This window comes from Salvelinus alpinus, chromosome 3, assembly GCF_045679555.1.
Source record: "Salvelinus alpinus chromosome 3, SLU_Salpinus.1, whole genome shotgun sequence".
In the NCBI taxonomy this organism is placed as follows: Eukaryota; Metazoa; Chordata; class Actinopteri; order Salmoniformes; family Salmonidae; genus Salvelinus; species Salvelinus alpinus.
Genome location: NC_092088.1, coordinates 101,996,420 through 102,023,848, shown reverse-complemented (window position 1 = coordinate 102,023,848; position 27,429 = coordinate 101,996,420). Strand labels below are relative to the sequence as shown.

The following is a 27,429-nucleotide window of genomic DNA, read 5'->3' as shown; positions in this document are numbered from 1 at the left end:
CTCTCAGCGGCGGGCCACCTTCAGGGCCGAGGTACCCTCATAGCCCCCCCTCTCAGCGACGGGCCACCTTCAGGGCCGAGGTACCCTCATAGCCCCCCCTCTCAGCGACGAGCCACCTTCAGGGCCGAGGTAACCTCATAGCCCCCCCTCTCAGCGACGGGCCACCTTCAGGGCCGAGGTACCCTCATAGCCCCCCCTCTCAGCGACGGGCCACCTTCAGGGCCGAGGTACCCTCATAGCCCCCCCTCTCAGCGACGGGCCACCTTCAGGGCCGAGGTACCCTCATAGCCCCCCCTCTCAGCGACGGGCCACCTTCAGGGCCGAGGTACCCTCATAGCCCCCCCTCTCAGCGACGGGCCACCTTCAGGGCCGAGGTACCCTCATAGCCCCCCCTCTCAGCGACGGGCCACCTTCAGGGCCGAGGTACCCTCATAGCCCCCCCTCTCAGCGACGGGCCACCTTCAGGGCCGAGGAGTGAACGTTACAAATATCAAACCACTGTTCCTCCACCTTCCTGTGTGGCATCAGGCCGTTGCGTGGCAGCGACGGTCTCCTCCAGCGCTCTCTGCTCCTCCCCACCACCCTCCAGAACTGTGTCTCCTTGAAGAGAAAGACGGCGTTGTGTGTGTAGGAGAAGTAGACGGCGTCTATGTTACCGCCCGGGTGATCCCCAGACACTACTGCCGGGAACACAGCTGTGATCTTCCTTGGGAAGCCTGGGGCCAAGCGGTTGGCTGTCACGTCGAACACATACACCTGTTGGAACATATTTACCTGTTTAGATGACAGGAGGAGGAACAAAATAAAGAACCGTTGAAAAAGGTCAAACGAGGCTGGTGATAAACGCACTAAACAACAAGATGGTAAATGATCCATTTACCAAAACAAACAACTCCGATGGGGATTTTCTGCGGAACACAATATTTTCACGTGTCGTGTTTTAACAACTGATTCAGGCATTTTTTTCCTCCACTTTTTCCACTTGGATATAATTGTGAAATATTAAAGGAGGAATGTTTAATCTCTGTGGAGAATAATGTAGCCCTTACTGAGCTGTTATTATGGAGAGAGATCTGCTGAGGAACATTTAAAATGTATCATTTATTTATTTAAAGTGCTTTAAAAATCACTAAACACTTTACATTTAAACAACAAAATCAAGCAGATAAATAAAAAACAAACAGGAAGGAAGGAGATTAATAAAAGAAAAAAACATAAATATACAATATATTGATGACATATGTCATTAACATATTGTTGATGAGCCATATGTCATTAACATCTTGTGGATTTGCCATATGTCATTAACATATCGTTGATTAATGTTTTATGTTCTTTATTAATCTCCTTCCTGATTGTTTTTCATTTATCTGCTTGATTTGTTAATGACATATGGCAAATCCACAAGATGTTAATGACATATGGCTAATCAACAATATGTTAATGACATATGGCTAATCCACAATATGTTAATGACATATGGCTAATCAACAATATGTTAATGACATATGGCAAATCAACAATATGTTAATGACATATGGCTAATCCACAATATGTTAATGACATATGGCTAATCAACAATATGTTAATGACATATGGCTAATCCACAATATGTTAATGACATATGGCTAATCCACAATATGTTAATGACATATGGCTAATCCACAAGATGTTAATGACATATGGCTAATCAACAATATGTTAATGACATATGGCTAATCCACAATATGTTAATGCCATATGGCTAATCAACAATATGTTAATGACATATGGCTAATCCACAATATGTTAATGACATATGGCTAATCAACAATATGTTAATGACATATGGCTAATCCACAATATGTTAATGACATATGGCTAATCCACAATATGTTAATGACATATGGCTAATCCACAATATGTTAATGACATATGGCTAATCAACGATATGTTAATGACATATGGCTAATCCACAATATGTTAATGACATATGGCTAATCAACGATATGTTAATGACATATGGCTCATCAACAATATGTTAATGACATATGGCTACACAACAATATGTTAATGACATATGGCTACACAACAATATGTTAATGACATATGGCTAATCCACAATATGTTAATGACATATGGCTAATCAACAATATGTTAATGACATATGGCTAATCCACAATATGTTAATGACATATGGCTACACAACAATATGTTAATGACATATGGCTAATCCACAATATGTTAATGACATATGGCTAATCAACAATATGTTAATGACATATGGCTAATCCACAATATATTAATGACATATGGCTAATCAACAATATGTTAATGACATATGGCTAATCCACAATATGTTAATGACATATGGCTAATCAACAATATGTTAATGACATATGGCTAATCCACAATATGTTAATGACATATGGCTAATCAACAATATGTTAATGACATATGGCTAATCAACAATATGTTAATGACATATGGCTAATCCACAATATGTTCATGACATATGGCTAATCCACAAGATGTTAATGACATATGGCTAATCCACAATATGTTAATGACATATGGCTAATCAACAATATGTTAATGACATATGGCTAATCCACAAGATGTTAATGACATATGGCTAATCAACAATATGTTAATGACATATGGCTAATCCACAATATGTTAATGACATATGGCTAATCCACAATATGTTAATGACATATGGCTAATCCACAATATGTTAATGACATATGGCTAATCCACAATATGTTAATGACATATGGCTAATCCACAATATGTTAATGACATATGGCTAATCCACAAGATGTTAATGACATATGGCTAATCCACAATATGTTAATGACATATGGCTAATCAACAATATGTTAATGACATATGGCTAATCCACAAGATGTTAATGACATATGGCTAATCAACAATATGTTAATGACATATGGCTAATCCACAAGATGTTAATGACATATGGCTAATCAACAATATGTTAATGACATATGGCTAGTCCACAATATGTTAATGACATATGTCAAACCACAATATGTTAATGACATATGGCTAATCCACAAGATGTTAATGACATATGGCTAATCCACAATATGTTAATGACATATGGCTAATCCACAATATGTTAATGACATATGGTTAATCAACAATATGTTAATGACATATGGCTAATCCACAATATGTTAATGACATATGGCTAATCCACAATATGTTAATGACATATGGCTAATCCACAAGATGTTAATGACATATGGCTAATCCACAATATGTTAATGACATATGGCTAATCAACAATATGTTAATGACATATGGCTAATCCACAAGATGTTAATGACATATGGCTAATCCACAATATGTTAATGGGTATTTGGCTAATCAACAATATGTTAATGACATGGCTAATCCACAAGATGTTAATGACTTACATAAGTGCCCTTGAAGAAGTAGATGTGGTAGTCCCTCCTGTCATAGAACGCTGTGTCTATAGGACTGGGCACCCCTGGGAACCCCTCAGAGATGAGTCTGGGGTAGAGGTGTCCCTCAGGGTCCACTGCCAACACCTGGTCATTGTCATCGTCATACCTCCAGTACTGGGTGCCTAGTGTACACGAGGAGATATTCATAAAAAAAAATATTTATTCAACTTCTATAGATATCTTCATAACAGAGATAATTTCAAATAGATTTTAAAAAACAAAACTAACAAGAATCAATTAAAACAGCCATATGATAGAGTAGGTCTGGACTACGATTTACAGCCAGAGTTGAACGTCAAGAGGGTTTCAAGTCCCAACAGATGGAACCAGTCAAGAGGAGACTCAAGCCTCCAACAGATGGAAACACAGTCAAGAGGGTTTCAAGTCCCCAACAGATGGAGACACAGTCAAGAGGGAGACTCAAGCCTCTAACAGATGGAGACACAGTCAAGAGGGAGACTCAAGCCTCTAACAGATGGAGCCACAGTCAAGAGGGAGACTCAAGCCTCCAACAGATGGAGACACAGTCAAGAGGGAGACTCAAGCCTCTAACAGATGGAGACACAGTCAAGAGGGAGACTCAAGCCTCTAACAGATGGAGCCACAGTCAAGAGGGAGACTCAAGCCTCCAACAGATGGAGACACAGTCAAGAGGGAGACTCAAGCCTCTAACAGATGGAGCCACAGTCAAGAGGGAGACTCAAGCCTCTAACAGATGGAGCCACAGTCAAGAGGGAGACTCAAGCCTCTAACAGATGGAGCCACAGTCAAGAGGGAGACTCAAGCCTCTAACAGATAGAGCCACAGTCAAGAGGGAGACTCAAGCCTCTAACAGATGGAGCCACAGTCAAGAGGGAGACTCAAGCCTCTAACAGATAGAGCCACAGTCAAGACAATTAGACAAACAAAATATACTGTATAAAATGTCCTTCCAGATCTGTGTGTGTGTGTGAGAGAGAGAGAGAGAGAGAGAGAGAGAGAGAGAGAGAGGTTTACTGTAGTCAGGTCCATTACCTTTAGATCTGTGTGAGAGAGAGAGAGAGAGAGGTTTACTGTAGTCAGGTCCATTACCTTTAGATCTGTGTGAGAGAGAGAGAGAGAGAGGTTTACTGTAGTCAGGTCCATTACCTTTAGATCTGTGTGAGAGAGAGAGAGAGAGAGGTTTACTGTAGTCAGGTCCATTACCTTTAGATCTGTGTGTGAGAGAGAGAGAGAGATAGAGGTTTACTGTAGTCAGGTCCATTACCTTTAGATCTGTGTGAGAGAGAGAGAGATAGAGGTTTACTGTAGTCAGGTCCATTACCTTTAGATCTGTGTGAGAGAGAGAGAGAGAGAGGTTTACTGTAGTCAGGTCCATTACCTTTAGATCTGTGTGAGAGAGAGAGAGAGGTTTACTGTAGTCAGGTCCATTACCTTTAGATCTGTGTGTGAGAGAGAGAGAGAGGTTTACTGTAGTCAGGTCCATTACCTTTAGATCTGTGTGTGAGAGAGAGAGAGAGAGAGATAGAGGTTTACTGTAGTCAGGTCCATTACCTTTAGATCTGTGTGTGAGAGAGAGAGAGAGGTTTACTGTAGTCAGGTCCATTACCTTTAGATCTGTGTGTGTGAGAGAGAGAGAGAGAGAGATAGAGGTTTACTGTAGTCAGGTCCATTACCTTTAGATCTGTGTGTGAGAGAGAGAGAGAGAGAGAGAGAGGTTTACTGTCGTCAGGTCCATTACCTTTAGATCTGTGTGAGAGAGAGAGAGAGAGAGAGGTTTACTGTAGTCAGGTCCATTACCTTTAGATCTGTGTGAGAGAGAGAGAGAGAGAGAGGTTTACTGTAGTCAGGTCCATTACCTTTAGCTCTGTGTGTGAGAGAGAGAGAGGTTTACTGTAGTCAGGTCCATTACCTTTAGATCTGTGTGTGAGAGAGAGAGAGAGGTTTACTGTAGTCAGGTCCATTACCTTTAGATCTGTGTGAGAGAGAGAGAGATAGAGGTTTACTGTAGTCAGGTCCATTACCTTTAGATCTGTGTGTGAGAGAGAGAGAGAGAGAGATAGAGGTTTACTGTAGTCAGGTCCATTACCTTTAGATCTGTGTGAGAGAGAGAGAGAGAGAGAGGTTTACTGTAGTCAGGTCCATTACCTTTAGCTCTGTGTGTGAGAGAGAGAGAGGTTTACTGTCGTCAGGTCCATTACCTTTAAAGAAGTAGACAGCATCAGTGTTCCTGTTCCACACGTGAACACATGCGTCGACCCCGTCGGTGGGTATGCCGCGCCAGCCCATCTGAAGAGCCACCGGGTCACCATAGCGGGTTCGGTTGGTCCTGTTCTCATACAGAGAGAGGAATGATTTGAACCCTTGCGATGAAGAACCATATACACTGCTCAAAAAAATAAAGGGAACACTTAAACAACACAATGTAACTCCAAGTCAATCACACTTCTGTGAAATCAAACTGTCCACTTAGGAAGCAACACTGATTGATAATAAATTTCACATGCTGTTGTGCAAATGGAATAGACAAAAGGTGGAAATTATAGGCAATTAGCAAGACACCCCAATAAAGGAGTGGTTCTGCAGGTGGTGACCACAGACCACTTCTCAGTTCCTATGCTTCCTGGCTGATGTTTTGGTCACTTTTGAATGCTGGCGGTGCTTTCACTCTAGTGGTAGCATGAGACGGAGTCTACCACCCACACAAGTGGCTCAGGTAGTGCAGCTCATCCAGGATGGCACATCAATGCGAGCTGTGGCAAGAAGGTTTGCTGTGTCTGTCAGCGTAGTGTCCAGAGCATGGAGGCGCTACCAGGAGACAGGCCAGTACATCAGGAGACGTGGAGGAGGCCGTAGGAGGGCAACAACCCAGCAGCAGGACCACTACCTCCGCCTTTGTGCAAGGAGGAGCACTGCCAGAGCCCTGCAAAATGACCTCCAGCAGGCCACAAATGTGCATGTGTCTGCTCAAACGGTCAGAAACAGACTCCATGAGGGTGGTATGAGGGCCCGACGTCCACAGGTGGGGGTTGTGCTTACAGCCCAACATCGTGCAGGACGTTTGACATTTGCCAGAGAACACCAAGATTGGCAAATTCGCCACTGGCGCCCTGTGCTCTTCACAGATGAAAGCAGGTTCACACTGAGCACACGAGCACATGTGACAGACGTGACAGAGTCTGGAGAGGCCGTGGAGAACGTTCTGCTGCCTGCAACATCCTCCAGCATGACCGGTTTGGCGGTGGGTCAGTCATGGTGTGGGGTGGCATTTCTTTGTGGGGCCGCACAGCCCTCCATGTGCTCGCCAAAGGTAGCCTGACTGCCATTAGGTACCGAGATGAGATCCTCAGACCCCTTGTGAGACCATATGCTGACACATGCACATTTGTGGCCTGCTGGAGGTCATTTTGCAGGGCTCTGGCAGTGCTCCTCCTTGCACAAAGGCGGAGGTAGCGGTCCTGCTGCTGGGTTGTTGCCCTCCTACGGCCTACTCCACGTCTCCTGATGTACTGGCCTGTCTCCTGGTAGCGCCTCCATGCTCTGGACACTACGCTGACAGACACAGCAAACCTTCTTGCCACAGCTCGCATTGATGTGCCATCCTGGATGAGCTGCACTACCTGAGCCACTTGTGTGGGTGGTAGACTCCGTCTCATGCTACCACTAGAGTGAGAGCACCGCCAGCATTCAAAAGTGACCAAAACATCAGCCAGGAAGCATAGGAACTGAGAAGTGGTCTGTGGTCACCACCTGCAGAACCACTCCTTTATTGGGGGTGTCTTGCTAATTGCCTATAATTTCCACCTTTTCTCTATTCCATTTGCACAACAGCATGTGAAATTTATTGTCAATCAGTGTTGCTTCCTAAGTGGACAGTTTGATTTCACAGAAGTGTGATTGACTTGGAGTTACATTGTGTTGTTTAAGTGTTCCCTTTATTTTTTTGAGCAGTGTATTTACGTGCATTTAAAAAAATGCAGATATTTATCTTTATATTTTTGGGGAATGTGTATACAACATAATGAATGTAATTGTACATACACTACATGACCAAAAGTATGTGAACGAACACCTGCTCGTCAAACCTCTCATTACAAAATCATGGGCATTAATATGGAGTTGGTCCCTCCCTTTGCTGCTCCACTCTTCTGATGTTGGGGCGATTAGGCCCGGCTCTCATTCCGCGTTCCAATTCAACCCAAAGGTGTTCGATGGGGTTGAGGTCAGGGCTCTGTGCAGGCCAGTCAACTTCTTCCCCACCGATGTCGAAAAAAACATTTCTGTATGGACCTTGCTTTGTGCACGGGGGGCATTGTCATGCTGAAACAGGAAAGGGCCTTCCCCAAACTGTTGCCACAAAGTTGGAAGAACGGAATCATCTAGAATGTCATTGTATTCTGTAGCATTAAGATTTCCCTTCACTGGAACTAAGGAGCCTGAACCATGAAAAACAGCCCCAGACCATTATTCCTCCTCCACCAAACTTTACAGTTGGCACTATGCATTGGGGCAGGTAGCGTTCTCCTGGCTTCCGCCAAACCCAGATTCGTCCGTCGGACTGCCAGATGGTGAAGCGTGATCCGTCACTCCAGAGAACGCGTTTCCACTGCTCCAGAGTCCAATGGCGGCGAGCTTTACATCACTCTAGCCGACGCTTGACATTGCGGATGGTGATCTTAGGCTTGTGTGCGGCTGCTCGGCCATGGAAACCCATTTCAGACCAACAGTGCTTGTGTTGACGTTGCTTCCAAAGGCAGTTTGGAACTCGGTAGTGAGTGTTGCAACCGAGGACAGAGGATTTTTATGTGTTTCAGCACTCGCCAGTCACGTTCTGTGAGCTTGTGTGGCCTACCACTTTGAGGTTTAGCCGTTATTGCTCTTAGACGTTTCCACTTCACAATAACAGACCTCAAGTTGACACATGGTTCCATATTGTGTTATTTCATAGTTTTGATGTCTTCACTATTATTCTACAATGTAGAAAATAGTAAAAATAAAGAAAAACCCTTGAATGAGTAGGTGTTCTAACATTTTTGGCTTGTACTGTATATATACAGTACATATATATAAATAAATATTTCAACCTCTTTTCCATTCTTTTTCTAATGATGATTTAGGAAGTCTATCTCATTGTTTTCAAAATACACATATATAGTTGTTGGTCTGTAGGAATTAATTGACACACACCCAAAGTCGTTGAAGAGGTGCAGACTAACGGAAAGGTCAACTTTAATATTGTGATTATTGGTCCATTTTTTACCTGTTCTCATAGAGCCAGTACCAGCCGTCCCTCATGAAGTAGGTGTTGAAACGAATCACCACCTCACCGTACTGGGTACGCTCCTTCCTGATCCAGTCAAACACGGTGTTGAACTGGCCCTTACAGTCTCCTAGAGGGAAACAGACCAGACACTGTGAGGGAAACAGACCAGACACTGTGTTGAACTGGCCCTTACAGTCCCCTAGAGGGAAACAGACCAGACACTGTGAGGGAAACAGACTAGACACTGTGAGGGAAACAGACCAGACACTGTGAGGGAAACAGACTAGACACTGTGAGGGAAACAGACCAGACAATGTGAGGGAAACAGACCAGACACTGTGAGGGAAACAGACCAGACACTGTGAGGGAAACAGACCAGACAATGTGAGGGAAACAGACTAGACATTGTGAGGGAAACAGACCAGACACTGTGAGGGAAACAGACCAGACACTGTGTTGAACATTACAGCCCCCTAGAGGGAAACAGACCAGACAATGTGAGGGAAACAGACTAGACATTGTGAGGGAAACAGACCAGACACTGTGAGGGAAACAGACCAGACACTGTGTTGAACATTACAGCCCCCTAGAGGGAAACAGACCAGACAATGTGAGGGAAACAGACCAGACATTGTGAGGGAAACAGATCAGACACTGTGAGGGAAACAGACCAGACACTGTGTTGAACATTACAGCCCCCTAGAGGGAAACAGACCAGACAATGTGTTGAACATTACAGCCCCCTAGAGGGAAACAGACCAGACACTGTTAGGGAAACAGACCAGACACTGTGAGGGAAACAGACCAGACACTGTTAGGGAAACAGACTAGACACTGTGAGGGAAACAGACCAGACACTGTTAGGGAAACAGACCAGACACTGTGAGGGAAACAGACCAGACACTGTTAGGGAAACAGACCAGACACTGTGAGGGAAACAGACCAGACACTGTGAGGGAAACAGACCAGACAAACAGATGGAAGAGGAGTTGACAGATTGCAAGCCAGCCAGCCAGACAGACAGATAGATGGTAGGTAGACAGGTGTAGGTAGGTAGACAGGTGTAAGTAGGTAGGTAGACAGGTGTAAGTAGGTAGGTAGACAGGTGTAAGTAGGTAGGTAGACAGGTGTAAGTAGGTAGGTAGACAGGTGTAAGTAGGTAGGTAGACAGGTGTAATGACTTAAATGTAATGTAAATGTAGGTAGGTAGGTAGTATATTCCTATTTCGTCCACTAGGTGGTAATTGTTCCACAACTTTCACATACAGTGTCTCTCTCCTACCATAGAGGTGCTGTATGGCCTTCCTGTCCATCCAGTTGATCTCGAAGCCTGCTTCCTGGGGCAGGTAACTGGGTTGCATAATGGAGCCAGTACTGTAGACGTGAGGCAGGCCCAGGACGTGGCCTATCTCATGCACTGCCACCTGACGGGTGGAAAAACAACAGTAGAATTCAGGGTTCATTACATTTGACTAATTTACAGGAGCAATTAGGGTTAAGTACCTTGCTCAAGGGCACACCGACAGATTTTTCACCTCGTCAACTTGGGGACTCAAACCATGAACTTCTCAGTCACTGGCCCAACCACTAGGCTACCTGATAGTGCTCACTCAGCCCTGACAGTTAACCACTAGGCTACCTGATAGTGCTCACTCAGCCCTGACAGTTAACCACTAGGCTACCTGCCTCCTACCTGATAGTTCTCACTCAGCCCTGACAGTTAACCACTAGGCTACCTGCCTCCTACCTGATAGTTCTCACTCAGCCATGACATTTAACCACTAGGCTACCTGCCTCCTACCTGATAGTTCTCACTCAGCCATGACATTTAACCACTAGGCTACCTGCCTCCTACCTGATAGTTCTCACTCAGCCCTGACAGTTAACCACTAGGCTACCTGTCTCCTACCTGATAGTGCTCACTCAGCCCTGACAGTTAACCACTAGGCTACCTGCCTCCTACCTGATAGTTCTCACTCAGCCATGACATTTATCCACTAGGCTACCTGCCTCCTACCTGATAGTTCTCACTCAGCCATGACATTTAACCACTAGGCTACCTGCCTCCTACCTGATAGTTCTCACTCAGCCATGACATTTAACCACTAGGCTACCTGCCTCCTACCTGATAGTTCTCACTCAGCCATGACATTTAACCACTAGGCTACCTGCCTCCTACCTGATAGTTCTCACTCAGCCCTGACAGTTAACCACTAGGCTACCTGCCTCCTACCTGATAGTTCTCACTCAGCCATGACATTTATCCACTAGGCTACCTGCCTCCTACCTGATAGTTCTCACTCAGCCATTACATTTAACCACTAGGCTACCTGCCTCCTACCTGATAGTTCTCACTCAGCCCTGACATTTAACCACTAGGCTACCTGATAGTTCTCACTCAGCCCTGACAGTTAACCACTAGGCTACCTGATAGTGCTCACTCAGCCCTGACAGTTAACCACTAGGCTACCTGATAGTTCTCACTCAGCCCTGACAGTTAACTACTAGGCTACCTGATAGTTCTCACTCAGCCCTGACAGTTAACCACTAGGCTACCTGATAGTTCTCACTCAGCCCTGACAGTTAACCACTAGGCTACCTGATAGTTCTCACTCAGCCCTGACAGTTAACCACTAGGCTACCTGATAGTTCTCACTCAGCCCTGACATTTAACCACTAGGCTACCTGATAGTTCTCACTCAGCCCTGACATTTAACCACTAGGCTACCTGTCTCCTACCTGATAGTTCTCACTCAGCCCTGACATTTAACCACTAGGCTACCTGCCTCCTACCTGATAGTTCTCACTCAGCCCTGACATTTATCCACTAGGCTACCTGTCTCCTACCTGATAGTGCTCACTCAGCCCTGACATTTATCCACTAGGCTACCTGCCTCCTACCTGATAGTGCTCACTCAGCCCTGACATTTATCCACTAGGCTACCTGCCTCCTACCTGATAGTGCTCACTCAGCCCTGACATTTATCCACTAGGCTACCTGTCCCCTACCTGATAGTTCTCACTCAGCCCTGACAGTTAACCACTAGGCTACCTGTCTCCTACCTGATAGTGCTCACTCAGCCCTGACATTTAACCACTAGGCTACCTGTCTCCTACCTGATAGTGCTCACTCTGCCCTGACAGTTAACCACTAGGCTACCTGATAGTGCTCACTCAGCCCTGACATTTAACCACTAGGCTACCTGATAGTGCTCACTCAGCCCTGACATTTAACCACTAGGCTATCTGATAGTGCTCACTCAGCCCTGACATTTAACCACTAGGCTACATGCCTCCTACCTGAGAGTTCTCACTCAGCCATGACATTTATCCACTAGGCTACCTGTCTCCTACCTGATAGGTCTCACTCAGCCATGACATTTAACCACGAGGCTGCCTGTCTCCTACCTGATAGTGCTCACTCAGCCCTGACATTTAACCACGAGGCTACCTGTCTCCTACCTGATAGTTCTCACTCAGCCATGACATTTATCCACTAGGCTGCCTGTCTCCTAACTGATAGTTCTCACTCAGCCATGACATGTATCCACTAGGCTACCTGTCTCCTACCTGATAGTTCTCACTCAGCCATGACATTTAACCACGAGGCTACCTGTCTCCTACCTGATAGTGCTCACTCTGCCCTGACATTTATCCACGAGGCTGCCTGTCTCCTACCTGATAGTGCTCACTCAGCCCTGACATTTAACCACGAGGCTACCTGTCTCCTACCTGATAGTGCTCACTCTGCCCTGACATTTATCCACTAGGCTGCCTGTCTCCTACCTGATAGTGCTCACTCAGCCCTGACATTTAACCACGAGGCTGCCTGTCGCCTACCTGTTAGTGCTCACTCAGCCCTGACATTTAACCAAGAGGCTGCCTGTCTCCTACCTGTTAGTGCTCACTCTGCCCTGACATTTAACCACGAGGCTACCTGTCGCCTACCTGTTAGTTCTCACTCAGCCATGACATTTAACCACTAGGCTACCTGCCTCCTACCTGATAGTTCTCACTCAGCCCTGACAGTTAACCACTAGGCTACCTGTCTCCTACCTGATAGTGCTCACTCAGCCCTGACAGTTAACCACTAGGCTACCTGCCTCCTACCTGATAGTTCTCACTCAGCCATGACATTTATCCACTAGGCTACCTGCCTCCTACCTGATAGTACTCACTCAGCCATGACATTTAACCACTAGGCTACCTGCCTCCTACCTGATAGTTCTCACTCAGCCCTGACATTTAACCACTAGGCTACCTGATAGTTCTCACTCAGCCCTGACAGTTAACCACTAGGCTACCTGATAGTGCTCACTCAGCCCTGACAGTTAACCACTAGGCTACCTGATAGTTCTCACTCAGCCCTGACAGTTAACTACTAGGCTACCTGATAGTTCTCACTCAGCCCTGACAGTTAACCACTAGGCTACCTGATAGTTCTCACTCAGCCCTGACAGTTAACCACTAGGCTACCTGATAGTTCTCACTCAGCCCTGACAGTTAACCACTAGGCTACCTGATAGTTCTCACTCAGCCCTGACATTTAACCACTAGGCTACCTGATAGTTCTCACTCAGCCCTGACATTTAACCACTAGGCTACCTGAGATTCTCACTCAGCCCTGACATTTATCCACTAGGCTACCTGTCTCCTACCTGATAGTTCTCACTCAGCCCTGACATTTAACCACTAGGCTACCTGCCTCCTACCTGATAGTTCTCACTCAGCCCTGACATTTATCCACTAGGCTACCTGTCTCCTACCTGATAGTGCTCACTCAGCCCTGACATTTATCCACTAGGCTACCTGCCTCCTACCTGATAGTGCTCACTCAGCCCTGACATTTATCCACTAGGCTACCTGCCTCCTACCTGATAGTGCTCACTCAGCCCTGACATTTATCCACTAGGCTACCTGTTCCCTACCTGATAGTTCTCACTCAGCCCTGACAGTTAACCACTAGGCTACCTGTCTCCTACCTGATAGTGCTCACTCAGCCCTGACATTTAACCACTAGGCTACCTGTATCCTACCTGATAGTGCTCACTCTGCCCTGACAGTTAACCACTAGGCTACCTGATAGTGCTCACTCAGCCCTGACATTTAACCACTAGGCTACCTGATAGTGCTCACTCAGCCCTGACATTTAACCACTAGGCTATCTGATAGTGCTCACTCAGCCCTGACATTTAACCACTAGGCTACATGCCTCCTACCTGAGAGTTCTCACTCAGCCATGACATTTATCCACTAGGCTACCTGTCTCCTACCTGATAGGTCTCACTCAGCCATGACATTTAACCACGAGGCTGCCTGTCTCCTACCTGATAGTTCTCACTCAGCCCTGACATTTAACCACGAGGCTACCTGTCTCCTACCTGATAGTTCTCACTCAGCCATGACATTTATCCACTAGGCTGCCTGTCTCCTAACTGATAGTTCTCACTCAGCCATGACATTTATCCACTAGGCTACCTGTCTCCTACCTGATAGTTCTCACTCAGCCATGACATTTAACCACGAGGCTACCTGTCTCCTACCTGATAGTGCTCACTCTGCCCTGACATTTATCCACTAGGCTGCCTGTCTCCTACCTGATAGTGCTCACTCAGCCCTGACATTTAACCACGAGGCTGCCTGTCGCCTACCTGTTAGTGCTCACTCAGCCCTGACATTTAACCACGAGGCTGCCTGTCTCCTACCTGTTAGTGCTCACTCTGCCCTGACATTTAACCACGAGGCTGCCTGTCGCCTACCTGTTAGTTCTCACTCAGCCCTGACATTTAACCACGAGGCTGCCTGTCTCCTACCTGTTAGTGCTCACTCTGCCCTGACATTTAACCACGAGGCTGCCTGTCGCCTACCTGTTAGTTCTCACTCAGCCATGACATTTAACCACGAGGCTGCCTGTCTCCTACCTGTTAGTGCTCACTCTGCCCTGACATTTAACCACGAGGCTGCCTGTCGCCTACCTGTTAGTTCTCACTCAGCCATGACATTTAACCACGAGGCTGTCTGTCTCCTACCTGATAGTTCTCACTCAGCCCTGACAGTTAACCACTAGGCTACCTGATAGTGCTCACTCTGCCCTGACATTTAACCACGAGGCTGCCTGTCTCCTACCTGATAGTGCTCACTCTGCCCTGACAGTTAACCACGAGGCTGCCTGTCTCCTACCTGATAGTGCTCACTCAGCCCTGAGGTTTAACCACGAGGCTGCCTGTCTCCTACCTGATAGTGCTCACTCTGCCCTGACAGTTAACCACGAGGCTGCCTGTCTCCTACCTGTTAGTGCTCACTCAGCCCTGACATTTAACCAAGAGGCTGCCTGTCTCCTACCTGTTAGTGCTCACTCTGCCCTGACATTTAACCACGAGGCTACCTGTCGCCTACCTGTTAGTTCTCACTCAGCCATGACATTTAACCACTAGGCTACCTGCCTCCTACCTGATAGTTCTCACTCAGCCCTGACAGTTAACCACTAGGCTACCTGTCTCCTACCTGATAGTGCTCACTCAGCCCTGACAGTTAACCACTAGGCTACCTGCCTCCTACCTGATAGTTCTCACTCAGCCATGACATTTATCCACTAGGCTACCTGCCTCCTACCTGATAGTACTCACTCAGCCATGACATTTAACCACTAGGCTACCTGCCTCCTACCTGATAGTTCTCACTCAGCCCTGACATTTAACCACTAGGCTACCTGATAGTTCTCACTCAGCCCTGACAGTTAACCACTAGGCTACCTGATAGTGCTCACTCAGCCCTGACAGTTAACCACTAGGCTACCTGATAGTTCTCACTCAGCCCTGACAGTTAACTACTAGGCTACCTGATAGTTCTCACTCAGCCCTGACAGTTAACCACTAGGCTACCTGATAGTTCTCACTCAGCCCTGACAGTTAACCACTAGGCTACCTGATAGTTCTCACTCAGCCCTGACAGTTAACCACTAGGCTACCTGATAGTTCTCACTCAGCCCTGACATTTAACCACTAGGCTACCTGATAGTTCTCACTCAGCCCTGACATTTAACCACTAGGCTACCTGAGATTCTCACTCAGCCCTGACATTTATCCACTAGGCTACCTGTCTCCTACCTGATAGTTCTCACTCAGCCCTGACATTTAACCACTAGGCTACCTGCCTCCTACCTGATAGTTCTCACTCAGCCCTGACATTTATCCACTAGGCTACCTGTCTCCTACCTGATAGTGCTCACTCAGCCCTGACATTTATCCACTAGGCTACCTGCCTCCTACCTGATAGTGCTCACTCAGCCCTGACATTTATCCACTAGGCTACCTGCCTCCTACCTGATAGTGCTCACTCAGCCCTGACATTTATCCACTAGGCTACCTGTTCCCTACCTGATAGTTCTCACTCAGCCCTGACAGTTAACCACTAGGCTACCTGTCTCCTACCTGATAGTGCTCACTCAGCCCTGACATTTAACCACTAGGCTACCTGTCTCCTACCTGATAGTGCTCACTCTGCCCTGACAGTTAACCACTAGGCTACCTGATAGTGCTCACTCAGCCCTGACATTTAACCACTAGGCTACCTGATAGTGCTCACTCAGCCCTGACATTTAACCACTAGGCTATCTGATAGTGCTCACTCAGCCCTGACATTTAACCACTAGGCTACATGCCTCCTACCTGAGAGTTCTCACTCAGCCATGACATTTATCCACTAGGCTACCTGTCTCCTACCTGATAGGTCTCACTCAGCCATGACATTTAACCACGAGGCTGCCTGTCTCCTACCTGATAGTTCTCACTCAGCCCTGACATTTAACCACGAGGCTACCTGTCTCCTACCTGATAGTTCTCACTCAGCCATGACATTTATCCACTAGACTGCCTGTCTCCTAACTGATAGTTCTCACTCAGCCATGACATTTATCCACTAGGCTACCTGTCTCCTACCTGATAGTTCTCACTCAGCCATGACATTTAACCACGAGGCTACCTGTCTCCTACATGATAGTGCTCACTCTGCCCTGACATTTATCCACGAGGCTGCCTGTCTCCTACCTGATAGTGCTCACTCAGCCCTGACATTTAACCACGAGGCTACCTGTCTCCTACCTGATAGTGCTCACTCTGCCCTGACATTTATCCACTAGGCTGCCTGTCTCCTACCTGATAGTGCTCACTCAGCCTTGACATTTAACCACGAGGCTGCCTGTCGCCTACCTGTTAGTGCTCACTCAGCCCTGACATTTAACCACGAGGCTGCCTGTCTCCTACCTGTTAGTGCTCACTCTGCCCTGACATTTAACCACGAGGCTGCCTGTCGCCTACCTGTTAGTTCTCACTCAGCCCTGACATTTAACCACGAGGCTGCCTGTCTCCTACCTGTTAGTGCTCACTCTGCCCTGACATTTAACCACGAGGCTGCCTGTCGCCTACCTGTTAGTTCTCACTCAGCCATGACATTTAACCACGAGGCTGCCTGTCTCCTACCTGTTAGTGCTCACTCTGCCCTGACATTTAACCACGAGGCTGCCTGTCGCCTACCTGTTAGTTCTCACTCAGCCATGACATTTAACCACGAGGCTGCCTGTCTCCTACCTGATAGTTCTCACTCAGCCCTGACAGTTAACCACTAGGCTACCTGATAGTGCTCACTCTGCCCTGACATTTAACCACGAGGCTGCCTGTCTCCTACCTGATAGTGCTCACTCTGCCCTGACAGTTAACCACGAGGCTGCCTGTCTCCTACCTGATAGTGCTCACTCAGCCCTGAGGTTTAACCACGAGGCTGCCTGTCTCCTACCTGATAGTGCTCACTCTGCCCTGACAGTTAACCACGAGGCTGCCTGTCTCCTACCTGTTAGTGCTCACTCAGCCCTGAGGTTTAACCACGAGGCTGCCTGTCTCCTACCTGTTAGTGCTCACTCAGCCCTGAGGTTTTCTGGGTTTTCTAATATTTACGTGAACGTAGTTTGTCTTCTAAATGAACTCAGGGAAGGCAGGCAGGTACAACATCAGATATTACAGATACCATCAGAATCAAAACATCCTGTCCCACACTCACTTTGAGCAGGCTGATCCCACTGCCAGTGTTCGGTGCAGTAAAATGTTCATCGTCATCAAAGTGAATGTCTCCCAGGAACCAGGCGTGAGCAAACTCTCGGCCAGTACCATCAAACTTCTGGTTGCATCCCAAGTGTCTCCCTGCACGGTTGAAACACAACGAAAAGGACACACTATCTATCGTCATTGCCTCCACTAAATGTAAACATATATTTTTTTTTTAAAGACCGATTTTCAGGGAAGATATAGTATAATGAAAGCCTGGTCCGTGATCTGTTTGTGCTGCCCTACCAGCGGGCAACAAGACAGCTTATACAGGTCTGGGACCAGGCTAGAATAGATGCAATTTGTTCATAACATTCAATTCAACCCAAATACACAGGTAATATTGTCTAAACCAAGGGATGTGAGACAAGCCTGGGAACCAGTCTGTTTTTGCTAACATTCCAGTCATTGTACTCTGTGTCATTGCATTAGAGGGACTGGTAAGGATAGGTATGTTAGCAGAAACGGACTGGTACCCAGGCTAATACGAGACCCACCTGTACCAAAACCCAGGCTGATGTCTACAAACTCCAGGGGAGAGTACGTGTCCTCTACAAACTCCAGAGGACACACCTCGCTCCACATCCTGAAGGCCAGGCTGATGATATGCCTCTGGTCCTGTATGGTCAGCTGACTGCTGTAACCCTCTCCTAGAAATTATTTTTAATAGATATGCAAAGAAAAAGATATAAAAAGATATATACAAGGGACACGACAGGACAAAGACGTCTGACTGCTACGCCATCTTGGATTCGAAAATGTAATCCTTCCCTATCAGCCTCATAGTAGCCCTCACCTATCAGCCTCAAAGTAACCCTCACCTATCAGCCTCATAGTAACCCTCACCTATCAGCCTCATAGTAACCCTTACCTATCAGCCTCATAGTAACCCTCACCTATCAGCCTCATAGTAACCCTCACCTATCAGCCTCATAGTAACCCTCACCTATCAGTCCCATAGTAACCCTCCCATATCAGCCTCATAGTAACCCTCACCTATCAGCCTCATAGTAACCCTCACCTATCAGCCTCATAGTAACCCTCACCTATCAGCCTCATAGTAACCCTCACCTATCAGCGTCATAGTAACCCTCACCTATCAGCCTCATAGTAACCCTCACATATCAGCCTCATAGTAACCCTCACCTATCAGCCTCATAGTAACCCTCACCTATCAGCCTCATAGTAACTCTCACCTATCAGCCTCATAGTAACCATTACCTATCAGCCTCATAGTAACCCTCACCTATCAGCCTCATAGTAACCCTCACCTATCAGCCTCATAGTAACCCTCACCTATCAGTCTCATAGCAACACTCATCTATCAGCCTCATAGTAACCCTTACGTATCAGCCTCATAGTAACCCTCACCTATCAGCCTCATAGTAACCCTCACCTATCAGCCTCATAGTAACCCTTACGTATCAGCCTCATAGTAACCCTCACCTATCAGCCTCCACTTCAGCACCATTTTGGAGAATGCCATGTTTCCCCATGCACGTTTCCCCACATGTCTCTTCTGCCTCCGCTTAGACAGCAGTGAGGCCATGCGGTTCTGATGCTGATGAGGTCTGTCAGTAGCAGTGGTAGGAGGAGGGCTCTGATGAGGTCTGTCATTAGCAGTGGTAGGAGGAGGACTCTGATGAGGTCTGTCAGTAGCAGTGGTAGGAAGAGGGCTCCGATGAGGTCTGTCAGTAGCAGTGGTAGGAAGAGGGTTCCGATGAGGTCTGTCAGTAGCAGTGGTAGGAGGGCTCTGACGCTGATGAGGTCGGTCAGTAGCAGTGGTAGGAGGAGGTCTCCGATGAGGTCTGTCAGTAGCAGTGGTAGGAGGAGGGCTCTGATGAGGTCTGTCAGTAGCAGTGGTAGGAGGAGGTCTCCGATGAGGTCTGTCAGTAGCAGTGGTAGGAGGAGGGCTCTGATGAGGTCTGTCAGTAGCAGTGGTAGGAGGAGGACTATGATGAGGTCTGTCAGTAGCAGTGGTAGGAAGAGGGTTCTGATGAGGTCTGTCAGTAGCAGTGGTAGGAAGAGGGCTCTGATGAGGTCTGTCAGTAGCAGTGGTAGGAGGAGGACTCTGATGAGGTCTATCAGTAGCAGTGGTAGGAGGAGGACTCTGATGAGGTCTGTCAGTAGCAGTGGTAGGAAGAGGGCTCTGATGAGGTCTGTCAGTAGCAGTGGTAGGAAGAGGGCTCTGATGAGGTCTGTCAGTAGCAGTGGTATGAGGAGGACTATGATGAGGTCTATCAGTAGCAGTGGTAGGAGGAGGACTCTGATGAGGTCTATCAGTAGCAGTGGTAGGAGGAGGACTCTGATGAGGTCTGTCAGTAGCAGTGGTAGGAAGAGGGCTCTGATGAGGTCTGTCAGTAGCAGTGGTAGGAGGAGGGCTCTGATGAGGTCTATCAGTAGCAGTGGTAGGAGGAGGGCTCTGATGAGGTCTACCAGTAGCAGTGGTAGGAAGAGGGTTCCGATGAGGTCTGTCAGTAGCAGTGGTAGTAAGAGGGCTCTGATGAGGTCTGTCATTAGCAGTGGTAGTAGGAGGGCTCTGATGAGGTCTGTCATTAGCAGTGGTAGGAGGAGGTCTCCGATGAGGTCTGTCAGTAGCAGTGGTAGGAGGAGGACTCTGATGAGGTCTGTCAGTAGCAGTGGTAGGAAGAGGGCTCCGATGAGGTCTGTCAGTAGCAGTGGTAGGAAGAGGGTTCCGATGAGGTCTGTCAGTAGCAGTGGTAGGAGGGCTCTGACGCTGATGAGGTCTGTCAGTAGCAGTGGTAGGAGGAGGACTCTGATGAGGTCTGTCAGTAGCAGTGGTAGGAAGAGGGCTCCGATGAGGTCTGTCAGTAGCAGTGGTAGGAAGAGGGTTCCGATGAGGTCTGTCAGTAGCAGTGGTAGGAGGGCTCTGACGCTGATGAGGTCGGTCAGTAGCAGTGGTAGGAGGAGGTCTCCGATGAGGTCTGTCAGTAGCAGTGGTAGGAGGAGGGCTCTGATGAGGTCTGTCAGTAGCAGTGGTAGGAGGAGGTCTCCGATGAGGTCTGTCAGTAGCAGTGGTAGGAGGAGGGCTCTGATGAGGTCTGTCAGTAGCAGTGGTAGGAGGAGGACTCTGATGAGGTCTGTCAGTAGCAGTGGTAGGAAGAGGGTTCTGATGAGGTCTGTCAGTAGCAGTGGTAGGAAGAGGGCTCTGATGAGGTCTGTCAGTAGCAGTGGTAGGAGGAGGACTCTGATGAGGTCTATCAGTAGCAGTGGTAGGAGGAGGACTCTGATGAGGTCTGTCAGTAGCAGTGGTAGGAAGAGGGCTCTGATGAGGTCTGTCAGTAGCAGTGGTAGGAAGAGGGCTCTGATGAGGTCTGTCAGTAGCAGTGGTATGAGGAGGACTATGATGAGGTCTATCAGTAGCAGTGGTAGGAGGAGGACTCTGATGAGGTCTATCAGTAGCAGTGGTAGGAGGAGGACTCTGATGAGGTCTGTCAGTAGCAGTGGTAGGAAGAGGGCTCTGATGAGGTCTGTCAGTAGCAGTGGTAGGAGGAGGGCTCTGATGAGGTCTATCAGTAGCAGTGGTAGGAGGAGGGCTCTGATGAGGTCTACCAGTAGCAGTGGTAGGAAGAGGGTTCCGATGAGGTCTGTCAGTAGCAGTGGTAGTAAGAGGGCTCTGATGAGGTCTGTCATTAGCAGTGGTAGTAGGAGGGCTCTGATGAGGTCTGTCAGTAGCAGTGGTAGGAAGAGGGCTCTGATGAGGTCTATCAGTAGCAGTGGTAGGAGGGGTCTGATGAGGTCTGTCAGTAGCAGTGGTAGGAAGAGGGCTCTGATGAGGTCTGTCAGTAGCAGTGGTAGGAGGAGGGCTCTGATGAGGTCTATCAGTAGCAGTGGTAGGAAGAGGACTCCGATGAGGTCTGTCAGTAGCAGTGGTAGGAAGAGGGTTCCGATGAGGTCTGTCAGTAGCAGTGGTAGGAGGGCTCTGACGCTGATGAGGTCGGTCAGTAGCAGTGGTAGGAGGAGGTCTCCGATGAGGTCTGTCAGTAGCAGTGGTAGGAGGAGGGCTCTGATGAGGTCTGTCAGTAGCAGTGGTAGAAAGAGGGCTTTGATGAGGTCTATCAGTAGCAGTGGTAGGAAGAGGGCTCTGATGAGGTCTGTCAGTAGCAGTGGTAGGAAGAGGGCTCTGATGAGGTCTGTCAGTAGCAGTGGTAGGAGGAGGGCTCTGATGAGGTCTATCAGTAGCAGTGGTAGGAAGGCGGCTCTGATGAGGTCTGTCAGTAGCAGTGGTAGGAAGAGGGCTCTGATGAGGTCTGTCAGTAGCAGTGGTAGGAAGAGGGCTCTGATGAGGTCTGTCAGTAGCAGTGGTAGGAGGAGGACTCTGATGAGGTCTATCAGTAGCAGTGGTAGGAGGAGGACTCTGATGAGGTCTGTCAGTGGCAGTGGTAGGAAGAGGGCTCTGATGAGGTCTGTCAGTAGCAGTGGTAGGAAGAGGGCTCTGATGAGGTCTGTCAGTAGCAGTGGTATGAGGAGGACTATGATGAGGTCTATCAGTAGCAGTGGTAGGAGGAGGACTCTGATGAGGTCTATCAGTAGCAGTGGTAGGAAGAGTACTCTGATGAGGTCTGTCAGTAGCAGTGGTAGGAAGAGGGCTCTGATGAGGTCTGTCAGTAGCAGTGGTAGGAAGAGGGCTCTGATGAGGTCTGTCAGTAGCAGTGGTATGAGGAGGACTATGATGAGGTCTATCAGTAGCAGTGGTAGGAGGAGGGCTCTGATGAGGTCTGTCAGTAGCAGTGGTAGGAGGAGGGCTCTGATGAGGTCTATCAGTAGCAGTGGTAGGAAGAGGGCTCTGATGAGGTCTGTCAGTAGCAGTGGTATGAGGAGGACTATGATGAGGTCTATCAGTAGCAGTGGTAGGAGGGCGGCTCTGATGAGGTCTGTCAGTAGCAGTGGTAGGAGGAGGGCTCTGATGAGGTCTGTCAGTAGCAGTGGTAGGAGGAGGGCTCGGATGAGGTCTATCAGTAGCAGTGGTAGGAGGAGGGTTCTGATGAGGTCTGTCAGTAGCAGTGGTAGGAGGAGGGCTCTGATGAGGTCTGTCAGTAGCAGTGGTAGGAGGAGGGCTCTGATGAGGTCTGTCAGTAGCAGTGGTAGGAAGAGGGCTCTGATGAGGTCTGTCAGTAGCAGTGGTAGGAAGAGGGCTCCGATGAGGTCTGTCAGCAGCAGTGGTAGGAGGAGGGGTCTGATGAGGTCTGTCAGTAGCAGTGGTAGGAAGAGGGCTCCGATGAGGTCTGTCAGCAGCAGTGGTAGGAGGAGGACTCTGATGAGGTCTATCAGTAGCAGTGGTAGGAGGAGGGGTCTGATGAGGTCTGTCAGTAGCAGTGGTAGGAAGAGGGCTCCGATGAGGTCTGTCAGCAGCAGTGGTAGGAGGAGGACTCTGATGAGGTCTATCAGTAGCAGTGGTAGGAAGAGGGCTCAGATGAGGTCTGTCAGCAGCAGTGGTAGGAGGAGGGGTCTGATGAGGTCTGTCAGTAGCAGTGGTAGGAAGAGGGCTCAGATGAGGTCTGTCAGCAGCAGTGGTAGGAGGAGGGGTCTGATGAGGTCTGTCAGTAGCAGTGGTAGGAAGAGGGCTCAGATGAGGTCTGTCAGCAGCAGTGGTAGGAGGAGGGGTCTGATGAGGTCTGTCAGTAGCAGTGGTAGGAGGAGGGCTCTGATGAGGTCTATCAGTAGCAGTGGTAGGGTTGCTCACTGTGTGACTGTGTGTGCTGCTGTTATTACCTGTGTTGTTTATAGCAGAACCATTGAGAGTATCACCTACTGGGTCATAATATTCTGTTGTGCTACTGGCAGATATATCATGTTTGTAGGTACTAACACTGCTATTAAACGTGTCACTGAATGTATTGTCAGTCTCTGTATAGTTTCCATCAGTGACATTAGAAAGGGCAGTGAATATGCTATTGTCCCCTGTGTAATCAGTAGCAGAGCCATTTAAAACACCACTGAATGTTTTGTTAGAGTATTCTGAGGTGTCTGTGTTCTTAGTTAGCGAGGTGGCTGTGTTCTTAGTTAGCGAGGTGTCTGTGTTCTTAGTTAGCGAGGTGGCTGTGTTCTTAGTTAGCGAGGTGTCTGTGTTCTTAGTTAGTGAGGTGGCTGTGTTCTTAGTTAGCGAGGTGTCTGTGTTCTTAGTTAGCGAGGTGTCTGTGTTCTTAGTTAGCGAGGTGTCTGTGTTCTTAGTTAGCGAGGTGTCTGTGTTCTTAGTTAGCGAGGTGTCTGTGTTCTTAGTTAGTGAGGTGGCTGTGTTCTTAGTTAGCGAGGTGTCTGTGTTCTTAGTTAGCGAGGTGTCTGTGTTCTTAGTTAGCGAGGTGTCTGTGTTCTTAGTTAGCGAGGTGGCTGTGTTCTTAGTTAGCGAGGTGTCTGTGTTCTTAGTTAGCGAGGTGTCTGTGTTCTTAGTTAGCGAGGTGTCTGTGTTCTTAGTTAGCGAGGTGTCTGTGTTCTTAGTTAGCGAGGTGTCTGTGTTCTTAGTTAGCGAGGTGGCTGTGTTCTTAGTTAGCGAGGTGTCTGTGTTCTTAGTTAGCGAGGTGTCTGTGTTCTTAGTTAGCGAGGTGTCTGTGTTCTTAGTTAGCGATGTGGCTGTGTTCTTAGTTAGCGAGGTGGCTGTGTTCTTAGTTAGCGAGGTGTCTGTGTTCTTAGTTAGCGAGGTGTCTGTGTTCTTAGTTAGCGAGGTGGCTGTGTTCTTAGTTAGCGAGGTGTCTGTGTTCTTAGTTAGCGAGGTGTCTGTGTTCTTAGTTAGCGAGGTGTCTGTGTTCTTAGTTAGCGAGGTGTCTGTGTTCTTAGTTAGCGAGGTGGCTGTGTTCTTAGTTAGCGAGGTGTCTGTGTTGATTCCAAGTGCTGAGTTGGTGGAGTTGTGTACTTCATCAGTAGCATCATCAGTCTCCTTATCCGGGACCCCACATCTAGGCTTGTTCATGGCAGCCTTGGTGGCGTCATCAAACAGCCCTGTGACAGACAGGCCGGACACCTTCTGGAACTCTCTGAGAGCTGAGATGAAGGCTTGGCTTTCAGTGGGATTTGGAGAGTCGTCATCATCATCATCATCAGTCTCTGCACGTGACGATGAGTCTCCCTCCTGTATCCCAGATAGGTCTTCCTCGCCAGGAAAGTCTTCATCGTTAGAAATGCCTGTTGATTCTTCAAACTGGAGCTCCTCCCAGTTCACTGGTCTTATGAAGCCATACCTTGAGAGAAAGAGCTGGAAATATGGCATGTGGTTACAACAGCTTGTAGAACAAACACCTCTAGAACATCCTACAGGTAATGGTGTAACAACCTAGTCTGGGTACCAGTCCTCTAGTCTGGGTACCAGTCCTCTAGTCTGGGTACCAGTCTATTTAGATAACATTCCTCTAGTCTGGGTACCAGTCCTCTAGTCTGGGTACCAGTCTATTTAGATAACATTCATCTAGTCTGGGTACCAGTCTGTTTAGATAACATTCCTCTAGTCTGGGTACCAGTCCTCTAGTCTGGGTACCAGTCCTCTAGTCTGGGTACCAGTCTGTTTAGATAACATTCCTCTAGTCTGGGTACCAGTCTGTTTAGATAACATTCCTCTAGCCTGGGTACCAGTCCTCTAGTCTGGGTACCAGTCTGTTTAGATAACATTCCTCTAGTCTGGGTACCAGTCCTCTAGTCTGGGTACCAGTCTGTTTAGATAACATTCCTCTAGTCTGGGTACCAGTCTGTTTAGATAACATTCCTCTAGTCTGGGTACCAGTCCTCTAGTCTGGGTACCAGTCTGTTTAGATAACATTCCTCTAGTCTGGGTACCAGTCTGTTTAGATAACATTCCTCTAGTCTGGGTACCAGTCCTCTAGTCTGGGTACCAGTCTATTTAGATAGCATTCCACCAGTCTGGTTACCACTATGTTTAGATAACATTCCACTAGTCTGGGTACCACTATGTTTAGATAATATTCCACTAGTCTGGCTTCCAGTCTAGGATGATCTACTTCCTATCCAGATCCAGAGGGTCTGATGCAGTCGCTAGAGGAGCTGGATTACCTCGCGGCATTGGACGACAATGGGAACCTATCAGAGATCGGGATCATAATCTCTGAGTTGCCATTGGACGCTCAGATGGCCAAGGCTCTGCTGGCGTCCTGTGAGTTTGATTGTGTGAACGAGGTGGTGACCATCGCAGCTATGCTATCAGGTATGTAGTTTCCACTCTGACAGCCTTTGGCCCATTTTAGTTAAGATTTTATTTGATTCACTCAGGGTGGATTGCACCAACATGGATTAACTCTTAAACTGGGTTTAATCAAGGTTTATCTAGTCATGTTGTTGCATTGAACTTTAAACCTCGTTTTCAGTAATCATAGTTCAATATAATCCTTCTTCTACACTACATTTAATTTAGAACTCAAACCAAGATCACATTTTATCTTGTTCCTCCATTGTTTTAAAAACTAATTTAAATTTAGTTTTGGGATTAAATCTAAACTGCCACTGGAGGAGCTTTAGATTCATCAAATATCAGTGTAAGTCATCTGTATGTCCTTTATTTTCTTTGTGATTAACAATTTTATCTCCTGTGGTTTATCATGCTCAACTATCCAGCTAAGTCATTTGTATGTCCTTTATTTTCTTTGTGATTAACAATTTTATCTCCTGTGGTTTATCATGTTCATTAAACTCAACTATCCAGCTAAATCATTTGACAGAAAAGTGCAATTAATTTCATCCTCAGCCTGAAGTGAAAAGTCACTTTGCTGGGTAGCCTGCAATGAGCAGTGCTGGTCTGTTTCCATAGAATTACAACATATTGCTATGGTGAATCCATTAGGACACCTGTCACTGATCATAGTTTAGTGATTTAACCTTAGATTAACTAATCCAGTTTTAAAATGAAGTGGTGTAACACTCTGATGAATTTTAAACCTAGATTTACTAAATCTAGTTTAGGTCTAATCTAAAATGGATTTAAACCATGTTGGTGGAGCACACCCTCCGTGTCTTGTAATGGGGTTAAACCCTCACGCTTATGTTTACATCCATAACGCCTTTATAACCGCTACTGAATATATTACAATATCCATCATAAACAGTCTTAACCATTATGGACAACTTTATCGGCATCTCTGACCTTTTGAATGTATAATCTGCCAGACAGTATAATCTGCCATATGTTGAATAGCTGAACATCACATTTGCACCTAATAAAATACTGATCACTTGGAGAGAGAGAGAAAAAAAGTTTTACCTCTGCAGTATCCTTGTCTGTTATGAACTCAGCCTGATGAGAGGAGGGGATCTGTAGATCGGAATGATCCCGACTGTGGAAGAGTTTCTCTGCATCAGTGGAGCCAATGCTGGTCAAAAATAATACATTTATCAGCTGGAGTAAAGTCAGCATCGTGGGTTGTTGCGGTGTGTCTTGACACGGGTCAGTTTGCTGGGAGGGAGAGAGAGATAATGACCCACTGAAGAGCGAATCTTGTCCTCAACCAACATGTAAAGGCTCATTTCCAAAGTTACGCCCTTTTAACGTGACACACTTTGAAGTTTTACAGAGTATCGACACTTCAATAAAGTACCTTTGACTCGCAATACGCACTCAGCTGTGAAAGGTAAACATTTCTTCTATTTAAAGCGGCTGCTAAAT

The 27,429-nt window shown here is 47.2% G+C and overlaps 1 protein-coding gene across 1 annotated transcript; it reads right to left on the bottom strand.

Annotated features, from left to right (window-relative positions):
- Positions 1-27,337, bottom strand: mmp21 (matrix metallopeptidase 21). Its single transcript, XM_071394678.1, has 10 exons — positions 27,028-27,337; positions 24,630-25,017; positions 19,257-19,427; positions 18,308-18,460; positions 17,767-17,906; positions 9,998-10,139; positions 8,713-8,842; positions 5,654-5,781; positions 3,423-3,595; positions 1-756 (listed from the first exon to the last, which is right to left on the bottom strand). Exons 1-10 carry the CDS (start codon positions 27,178-27,180, stop codon positions 445-447), a joined length of 1,890 nt encoding a protein of 629 aa, XP_071250779.1. The 5' UTR covers positions 27,181-27,337; the 3' UTR covers positions 1-444.
- Between the last annotated feature and the right edge of the window lie 92 nt (positions 27,338-27,429).